Source organism: Podarcis liolepis (assembly GCF_965112155.1).
Source record: "Podarcis liolepis genome assembly, chromosome: 1".
Classification (NCBI taxonomy): Eukaryota; Metazoa; Chordata; class Lepidosauria; order Squamata; family Lacertidae; genus Podarcis; species Podarcis liolepis.
In genome coordinates, this window is record NC_139554.1 from 52,154,387 (window position 1) to 52,165,174 (window position 10,788).

A 10,788-nucleotide genomic window follows, 5' to 3' on the forward strand; every position below is an offset into this window, starting at 1 on the left:
GTCTGCTTGCTTGTCCATTCAGCTTTGGGCAACATGGCCTTTTATTAGCATAAGTGAATCAATTGTGCCCAGTAGCGCAACCTTGTAGCACTAAAAGAAGGGATAACAAAGTGGACAAGCAGAAATCTTACGCATGTTATGACACGTGGCAGGCAGTGTTACAATAAGCTTCATGAATGAATTTGCATATAGCAGAGATGAGGGAACCTTTGGTCCTCCAGGTGTTGCTGGACTCCAACTTCCATCATCACTGGCTAAGGCTGATAGGGGCTGGACTCCAAGAGGGCCACAGGGCCTGCTGTATGGATTGTATATTATGTTATGGTAGATGTCAGAAACTTAGAGCCAAACTAGTTGTGATGGGACTGTCATTCCCATTTCCACCCTGTTCCTATACAGTGTTCTCTCTCTCTCTCTCTCTCTCTCTCTCTCTCTCTCTCACACACACACACACACACACACACACACCCCTTAACACAAAAAGAAACACACAAAAGTCACTCACTGAAACTTCTCCTACCCGTTAACTTTCCACAGTTGCTTGTTTCAGTAGGGTTTCTCTGCTCCCAGCTCTCCTACTAGGAATCAAGGGAATGGGATGGAGATGGACATCAGCAGTACATTTCCTTGGTCTCCTTTTACTGTTAGAGCAAGACCCCCATTCCCTGCCTTATACAAGGATTGGGTTGACGCATGAAAAGAACCAGCACCCACCACAGCCACATCTAGTTTGGCCCTCAATGACTGCTGCAGTTTACCAATAAGATTTTCGAAGGCCAGGAGGAAATGGTATCAAATGACCACTTTTTATCTATATCCCTGTCCCTGCAGATATATCTGTTAAGGTGACCCTGAAGCACCAGTCCCTGAAACTGAAAAAGAAGCAGACGAAGCGTGCAAAGCACAAGATCAACCCTGTCTGGAACGAAATGATCATGTTTGAGGTGCCCCACGACCTGCTGTGTGCCTCCAGTGTGGAGCTGGAGATGCTAAGCCAGGATGGAGAGGATGGGCAGAACCGCTTACTGGGGAAGTGCAGCCTTGGCCTGCATGCCACCGGCACAGAAAGGAACCACTGGGAAGAGATGCTGAGGAACCCCAGAAGGCAGATTGCTATGTGGCACCAGCTACACATGTAGCTATGGAGGTAGACAGGCCAACCAGCCCAAGTCCAGTAGACCTGGTCTCAGGGCTGGGTGGGGCGGGGCGGGGAATGAGATCTATTTCAACATCCAGAAAACCATGAAATGGACACATTCACAAGCACAAGTCTTGTTTTATCGGTGTTGTCTTTCGTTGTTTCTGCTGTAAGAACATTCTGGAAATGGGCTGAGAAAAGTAGCCAGCGACTCATTTCTCTTTGCAGGACCATCTTCTTGCTTTCTACATATGGGTCTTCTGCACCCGTGCAACCGAGTAGCAAGTAACATTTACTTGCGGAAAGTGAGATGAAAAGTGATCTGATTCAAGACATTTAGAGCGCTAATGGATGGTCTATTTATGGAGCATCCATCATTCAGTGATCTGTTTACAGGAGGAGTATTTATTTACTGATTTATTTCATAAAATTTATATTCCACTTGACTGTAAAAGAAAAAACAACAAAGTGGTTTACAAAAAGTGTAGTTGACATTGGCTACTTAATGATTTGATTGGAGGAGGTTAGATAACATTGCATCAAAGCAAGGGTTATGCCACACTTCCAAGTGCATTTTCCTGTCACTTTCGTTATTTCAAAAAACCTTATCTTTTGGGGAAGCGGGTTTGTTGTGCGAGAGTTCCCAATCAACTATAATTATGCAACATGAATTTGCTGGTGTGAGATTGGATCCAAATTGAAAATAGAATGTTCTGGAAGTGCCCTTAAAAACATAAGAAGAGCCTGCTAGATCAGTCCAGTGGTCCATCTAGCCCAGCATTCTGTTGTCACAGTGGCCAACAGTGACTGACATTTGTTTTGCCCTGACCTATGGAAATCCCACTAGCAGGACCAGAGCACAACAGCACTCTCCCCTCCTGTGGTTTCCAGCAACAGGTGTTCAGAAGCATTTTGCTTCCGACCATGGGGGCAGAGAGTAGCAACTGGTAGCCTTTACCTCTGTGAATTTGTCTAATCCTCTTTTACAGCCATCCAATTTGGTGATCAGGGACGTGGGTGGTGCTGTGGGTTGAACCACAGAGCCTAGGACTTGCTGATCAGAAGGTTGGCGGTTCGAATCCCCGCGACGGGGTGAGCTCCCGTTGCTCGGTCCCTGCTCCTGCCAACCTAGCAGTTCGAAAGCATGTCAAAGTGCAAGTAGATAAATAAGTACCACTCCGGCGGGAAGGTAAACGGTGTTTCCGTGCACTGCTCTGGTTCGCCAGAAGCGGCTTAGTCATGCTGGCCACATGACCTGGAAGCTGTACGCCGGCTCCCTCAGCCAATAAAGCAAGATGAGTGCCACAACCCCAGAGTCGTCCACGACTGGACCTAATGGTCAGGGGTCTCTTTATCTTTACCTAATTTGGTGACCATCACAGCCTCTTGTGGGAGCAAATTCCATAGTTTAACTATGTGCTGTGGGAAGAAGTACTTCTGCCTGTCCTGAATCTTCCAAAATTCAGCTTTGTTCAATGCCCACAAGTTCTAGTGTTATGAGGGAGTAAAACTTTTATCTCAGTGGAATGGATAATTTCATACATATCAATCATGTCACTTCTCACTCGCCTTTCTTGTAAACTTAAAATACACTAAAATACCTTTCCTCATAGAGGAGTCACTCTGTCCCTTTGATCATTTTGGTTTCCATTTTCTGATTTTTTTCCAACTCTACAATATCCTGTCTGTAGTGAGGCAACCAGAACGGCACACAGTATTCCAAGTGTATTTTCACCATAGATTTGTTTAATGGCATTTTATTTTCAATTCCTTTCCTAATGATCCCTAGCACAAAATTTGCCCTTTTCATAGTTGGCTCAATGTCTTCATTGAGCCATCCACCACTACCTGAAGGTCTCGTTTCTGATCACACTCTGCCAGTGCATATGTGACTGACATTTGTTTTGCCCTGACATGCATCACTTTACTTTTGTTTACATTGAATGGCATTTGGCATTTTATTGCCCATTCACTTAGTTTGAAGATGTCTTGTCAGATCCCTTCAAAATGCTAAAGAAAAAACACGACCCTGAACAATTTAGGATCATTAGCAAATCCGGCCACCCCACTGCTCACCGCCAACTCTAGATCACTGATGAACTAGTTAAAAAGCACAGGTCCGTCTACTAATCCTTGGGAGAGTCCACTTTCTACATCCCTCCTTTGAGAGAATTGTCCCTTTATTCCTACTCTCTGCTTCCTGTTACACAACCACTTCCTGGTGCACAAGAGAACTTCTCCTCTTCTTCCATGACTGCTAACTTTACTCAGTAGTCTTTGGTGTGGTACTTTGTCAAAAGCTTTTGGAAAGTCCAAGTACACTATGTCAGCTGGATCAGTTCTATATATGCTTCTGGACACTCTCAAACAACTGTAATGGATTAGTGAGACAGGACTTATCCTTGCAGAAGCCATGCTGGTTCTCTTTAAGCAAGGCTTGTCTTTCATATGCTTGCTTATTTTATCTTTAACTATACTTTCCACCAGTTTTCCTGGGACAGACTTTAAGCTAACCAGCCTGTAATTTCCTGGCTCCCCACCACCACCAGATCCCTTTTAAAAATGGTATTACATTGGCTGTTTTCCAGTCCTCATAGTGATACCCTCCTTCTCCAAGACCCACCCTCTCCATAACTGCAAGGCAGCTATTATCATGAGAATGGGGTGTATCTATAATGTCCCTGCAGACCTCATCCCTCATCCACTAACTTTGCTACCTCTCTCAGCTTTTCCAGTTCAGCTACCTTGGGCTCAAGGGAACAAACTTGTTCCCAGAATGCCAGGAACTCATTGCACTGATGACATACCCATAACTTCTGTCCAGCAGGCAGATATTAATCTTACATGTGGCAGACAGTGTGAAACCCACAGCATGTCTTGTTTGAACCTTATCTTGTTTGAATGCCTTATGTAGGGCACTTTGTCTCAGGGGACATTCCATGGAAAGGGTGGGTTTTGAGGAAAGATTTAAAGTAAGTAAGTGAGGTGTACCCCCAGAGGTGCTGTAGGACTCAGTTCCAGGCATAAGGAGAAACAAGAAAGAATGAAAAGGCAGAATCATGTCAGGAAGCAGAAGACCTTTGGACAACTGAGGATAGTGGAGCCAGATGTACAAAGGCCACAGGTAGGAATGTTGCAACATATAAGAAATAATTAGGGCTGGCCTGGTACCCGAGACATGCTCCCTCCCCTCCATATACAGAAGCTGACCAGAGCACCAGTTTAATCTGGTGATGGGACAGAGTCCTTCAGCATACCTGGGGACAGAAGGTTAGCTAGCTTTAGGGAGTATAGGACAAGTTACATTACATGGACAGCTCCATTTTCCAGCAGGTGAAGTTGCTACAGGGGAGTGAGGAGACTCCAAAAAAAATGTCAAGAGAGGGCTGCCATTGCTTCCCTTCACCCTCTGAAGATAGCTGCCTCACACTGCCTAATGGAAGGGCTGGCTCTGAGGTGCAAAGTTATGGGAAAGTTTTGGAGGTAAGGAAGAGAAGCTTGTGTAGGATCCAGGGTGGTCAGGTAACCACTGTAGTATTTTATTATTGTTGCAATTATTAATTTAGAAGCTTATATCTTTCCTGCAGTTCTTTATATTCTCAGCTGTCAGCTTCCCCTGGAAGATTCTAGGGCTGACTGGAGGAACTATAAATAATAAGCCCGAGGGAAGATGTTGATGAGGGCCTTAGTCATTGTTTAAGCGCTTATGAACACATTTCAGACTGGAACACCTGGAAAAACAGTTGGAAGGAAAGTATTTTTGCTCAAGCATGAATGTCATCAAACATTTCAGGTTAGACAAAGGTCTCTGCTTGTATTTTTCCTCAGCGGATCTCCTCAAAACAAAGAGCTGGCTTCGCTCTGCAGAAATGTCTACTATAATCATTCAAGCAGAAATATTTTGCTTATAAAACAAATAATAAAGGTGGAAAAGCCATTCTATTAGCTTTAGTTTTTAGTTGCCCTCTCAGTTTTCAGATACATGAACATTTTACATTGTGCATTCAGGGTCAAAATCAGGGTCCTCTTTAGTCTTCTTCAGGCATTCATAATCTGTACACCATGATAATCATCCTTGTGGAGAACCTCTATGTGGGAAGAGCCTCCATGAATCCAGAAGTCTTTCCACTTCACACAACTTATGGAGGGTGAGAAAGACACTTGTCCCTTTGGCCTCCCCTCACAGGAATACGGTACACTGATTACGAATGCCTGAAGAGGGCTCTTGATGCCACTCACTACAGCTGAAGAGGAATATAACAGAAAACAGAGGCATTGTCTCCCAATGTTTAGATATTGGCTGCTCCAGGCTGGAAAGAATATCAAGAAAGCCCATTCTATGGCCTCCTTCCACTGCCCTCTTTATTGGGGGATAGTGCTATGCAAGATGTACTTGCAGAGTATCCTGTCTAGCTTGGGGGCTAGGAGGGACACAAAGGCAGACTCTGTGGCACAGTCCTCTCTTAAGCAGTCTGTTTTTTTTCTTTATTGCCCTTGTCTCCAGCTTGGCTTGCAAAGTGCTTGGATAAACAGTGCAGGGTTTCTAGCAGTCCACCCCTTCTTAACTTGGACAATAGTGCAGAATCGTAACTAACAGTGGCAGAAGAGTGGGTAGGAGGTCCCCTATTGGTGATCATCCCTGAACAGTTTTGTTTGTTTGGTGTATTTATATGTGGTCTCTCCATAACCCAGTGGCTAACATTTGAATGATTTAACAAACACACTACCAGCCAGCAGGTAGCTGAACAGTAGAAAGATCCAGTTCAGACTGTAGTGAAGCCATAGCACTATCCATCGCACTTTAGGGGTGGTGGAGAGAAACCACATCACGATGGGATTGTGTTTGAGTCTGGCAGTCAGGGCTGCAGCTGCGATACTTTATGGGCAGACAGAGCTGCCCTATTTTAAGCCCAACCCATGGAAAAGCACAACTTATGAATTGTAGTCATGTACATTAACTGAAGAAGCAGTAGGATTCCTAAGTATTCATTAAAGCCCTTGAAAATACACATGTGGGACAGCTCATATCGCCAGTACTATGTTCATGCCACTTGCATAAACTATTGTTTCATCTTTATTTATTATTGATGTAACCATTAGGTGGCCTCTGGGGAAAGGATCTGGAACGTGATATTCTGCACAGTAGCTAGAATTTCCCTGCAGTGTATTATAGAAATATGCATCCCCCCCCCCAAACAAAAACCTTCCAAACCCCAATGTGCACCTGCACACCCACACCCACACCACCCCATTTGACCTCCTCCTGATTCTTAAGGCAGTATTAAAGAGTGGAGTCTCTTTGTGTTGCGGTTGTGGGATCTCAACTCTTGAGGTTTTTAAGAAGACAAACATTAAATGTATGTTTTCTGCAAATGCAATAACCAACTCCATGTGCCATTGTAGGGCTATGGGATTCTAGGAGTGGGAAGAGACAAATGAAGACATCACTGAGCTTTTAATTAAAACGATTGGACTGCGAAGCTATATATTTTGATAAGACTTTTTTAAAAAAGCAGCTTAATTTGGCTATTGGATATGAGCTGCTGTTTTACATACTATCTTCTCTGTGTGAGCTGCTCCTGTGAGACCTTGGGTACTGCATTAATTCTCAACATTTGCATACCAAGGCTCCAACCCCCGTTCTCTCTTTTGCTCTAACTGGGAACATTAAAACGAGAGACTGATCGGCGTCATTATGCTAGCTTCAAAATGAAATTTCAAAAGCTGCTATAGAACTCCAGTCGCTACCGTCTGTCCCTGGAAAAGATAGGTGCATAATTAAGTTGGGGCTTTTTTTGTTTTTGTTTTGCATTTTTAATTGCCTTGAAGAACTTGTCAACAGATGCATCAGTTAGGTGAGTCATGGCACATAGAATATATTTGCATAAGCCTTTGGTTAAGAGAGGGGGGCTCAAATCCCAATACGTGCGCTTACGAATATAGGAAGCTCAGCATAGGAGCCCCAGATACCTATGAGAAGTACAAAGCAGAACATGAGTGCAATAGCCCTCTCCTGATGCTTGGTCCCCAGCAGCATACTGCATCAATACTGGAGGTAAGATACAGCTATCATGACTGTTGATAGCCTTACTCTCCATGAATGTGATTAATTCCCTTTTAAATTCATCCAAGTGGGTGTGCATAGCTATATCTTGTGGTAGCAAATCCCATAACTGAACCATGTGATGTGAGAAGAACCAGGTGCTAGTTCCTTTCGTCTGTCCTGGTCCTCCCTTCACCTTCCTTACATGACCCCGTGTTCTAGTTTTATGAGACAGGGAGAAAATGTGACAGACGGATTATTGGCATGTTTGCTTCTGAAGGTGCAAATCATTTCTTGAGGGAAGGAGGTCAAGGAAGGAAAGGATGGTGCCTGAAGTCAACCCATGCACCTCCCTCAATCAGGGAGTTGACATAGCGTCACAGAAAGACTACCTTTTAGGAGACATGCAGGGAGGCCTGATCCAGTAAGGACATCAGCAAATATTCCTGAACTACCTTGGCTTCACCACTTAACTTTATTTTGGTGTACATATTCACTGTATGGGGCAACAAGTGGAACACTGTCAGATGAAGATAATGAAAAACAGTGGAGAGCTATTGCCTGTCTGTAGGGCTCACAATTCAAGGACAAGGAACCCAATCCAGTATCTTTACTTGTAGCTTCCTTGTGAGTTTTGTAATACTTTTTAGAACCCAACAGCATAGAATTATATCAGCTGAGGGGTAAGCACATCCAGTATTTGAAAAGTACATGGAGAGCTTTCCTGCCAGTCTAGTGGATCAACTTGAAACACTGTGACCCAACTGGAGATTTCTGGTGGTGCAGCTAAAGCACACGTTTAAAATTTGCAAGGGTCCAACAACCACGGAGCTGGGCCACAGAGAGGATGAAGGCAATTGCCAGGGAGAGCACAGTGCTGAGATTGGGTGCAAATTCAAGAACAAAGGCACAAGGCTTACCCAGTTGTGGCCTTTATGCCAAATGATGTGAGCACATAGGAGAACAGGGATGCTGTCTTTAACAACATTAACTGCAAGTTGGTTTGAAGATTGCCAGAGCACTTGAGTCTGCTACAGGAAGACTGTCAATGAATGGATGCTTCATTTCACCCTGTTGGACAAGCACAGCATCTGCAGTACCCTGGTACTGGCCAGACTGAGCACTTCTTTCCACATTAACCAGCTGCCTTGTCCATTATTGATGGCGATGAGAATTGTAATTAACATTGTGGTGTGACTTTCTGTTAGATCTTATCCAGCCAGGTCACCTCAAAATGCTGGTTTCACTTGTATTTATTTCTGCTTTGTAATGTAATGCCTTGCTGTTCAGTGTCCTGTACATGAAGTTCATTTACCATCTGTAAAAGTGCATTGTGCAGATTCAATGCCAAAAAGCCCACCTTAGTCAGATTTACCAAGTCCAGCCAACTCACCTTTATAAGGGCAACAAGGTGCTATGTCTTTGCCTTGTTGGATCTGCATTTTTGAAGATCTGTCTGGGATGTGTCAAGATACATCTACTTTCAAAATTCTGGGGGCACACACTGTCAGATTCAAAAGCTTGTTCCATCACAGTGTGAAGAATTAGATGTATATAGCACATAATCCTTAGCACTTGTGTAATAAAATCTCAAAGGAAGGGGACAACGACAAATAAATTAAAATGCAATAGCCAGGCTCAGAGGAAAGATCATGTGGACCAACCCTATGGATTAATTATCTCTTTATTGTACAAAAACAAATATTTGTTGTTGTCGTATTCACTGTTCAAAGTACAAAATAAAAGCATGAGACTTGGTGTCTAATTTTACTGCACAAACAACAACATTCAACCACGAATAAATAATACAAAAGTTGGATCAATGAGTTGTTCTTTTTATTTGGATGCCCTCCCAGCTCTGCCCACAGTGCATCAGTCATACTTCAGAAAGACTGTTTTCATGAGTGGCTGAACAGTTATCTGCATCAGCCAGTTATATGATCCAAGATCACTGCAGTGATAATGCAACACATTGAAAAAATGAAGCCCCCCTCATTCACCCACATTTGAAGATTGGAATTAATCCTGATCAAGGCATTCTGAGCAATAAAACATTGTAGGTGACAAGGCATCTAAGAACGTAGGTTGCCAACCTATTTAGGCCCATGGGAGCATTTGAAAACCAACAAGACTGCCATGACCATCACACAAACACACACAACACAACTCATTTTATTGGCTACAACAGAATGCTTCTTTCAAACTTAATTTCAGTGGTGGGGAATGGGGAAGAAATTGGACCAAACATGTACCCACAGGCACATAACTGGTGACACCCACGTAAGGAGGTTGCCAAACCACATAGAACAATATTCCTGGCAGGCCTCCCCCACCCCCTTCACATCTATAAACAGCAGAGAAGTTGATGCTGGAATCTGGCAATTAGTTCTCTTCTGTATTTTCGGACCAGATGGAGCTGCCTCATTGTAAGCTATTTGTCATGTTATATACTGATGTCTCCTGATGAACCTGCTAAAGAGTGAGAAGCAGATCTAAAGATAAACGATCATAGATGCATGCTTCAGAACTGTACCTGGCTCTGGGGATATAGGCACTCTGTAGACCAGGGTTAACCAACATGGTGCCCTTCAGACCCCATTACTGGACCCCATCAGCCCCAGCCAGGAAGGCCAATTGTTGGCTCAACAATATTTGGAGAGCACCACATTGCCTATGCCTGTAGACACTATAAGTAGCTAAACAACAATGTAGACATAGCATACAGGCCTTCCTCAACAATTTTAAATCAGCACTGAGTCCAGATACTATCACTGACAGACAACACTCTCTTGGGGAGACGGCCTTACCAATGTATCTATCAGATGCAGTAGGGACGCAGGTGGTGCTGTGGTCTAAACCACTGAGACTCTTGGGCTTGCCAATTGGAAGGTCAGCAGTTCAAATCCATGCAACGGGGTGAGCTCCAGTTGCTCTGTCCCAGCTCCTGTCAACCTAGCAGTTCAGAAGCACACCAGTGCAAGTAGATAAATAAGTACAGCTGTGGCGGGAAGGTAAACGGTGGTTCTGTGTGCTCTGGCTTCCGTCACGGTGTTCCATTGCACCAGAAGCAGTTTAGTTATGCTGGCCACATGACCCAGAAAGCTGTCTGTGGACGAACACCGGCTCCCTTGGCCTGAAAGTGAGATGAGCTCCACACCCCATGGTCGCCTTTGACTGGACTTAACCTTCCAGGGGTCCTTTACCTTTAACTTTTTACCTAGTGCTTTATATTCTTTACATAGTTAAATATTCAATTGGTAACTTGGACTTCAGAGAAATAATTGTAGAGCCTGGTAATTCTAGACAGTAATTTCATTTTTTCAAGGTAGGCATGACAGACAATTTAGGCATTGTATATCTGTTCCAGCCTGGGTTCAGTGAGTCGCCCTAGTTCACCCTGATGGGTCACCTTTACAGAGAGTGGGACAAGGGGAGTGTGACCTTGCTCCCGCTTCCCAATCTCTCTGCAGCTTGTGATACTATGGACCACAACATCCTCCTGAACCTACCCTGTGGAACTGGGGGCACTGTATTTCAGTGGTTCTGGTTCTACCAATGGGACCTAGTTCAGGGTGTAACAGTAGGAGAATGTTTCTCATTTCCCTCA

The 10,788-nt window shown here is 44.0% G+C and overlaps 1 protein-coding gene across 1 annotated transcript in view; it reads left to right on the forward strand.

Annotated features, from left to right (window-relative positions):
- SYT13 (synaptotagmin 13) overlaps nt 1–9,000 on the forward strand; it is a 30,506-nt gene extending 21,506 nt beyond the window's left edge. Inside the window, exon 6 of the mRNA XM_083464914.1 lies at nt 832–9,000. Within this exon, the coding sequence (XP_083321040.1) occupies nt 832–1,139 (308 nt within the window). The 3' untranslated portion in view covers nt 1,140–9,000. The remainder of the gene's footprint in view (nt 1–831) is intronic.
- Nucleotides 9,001–10,788: the final 1,788 nt, after the last annotated feature.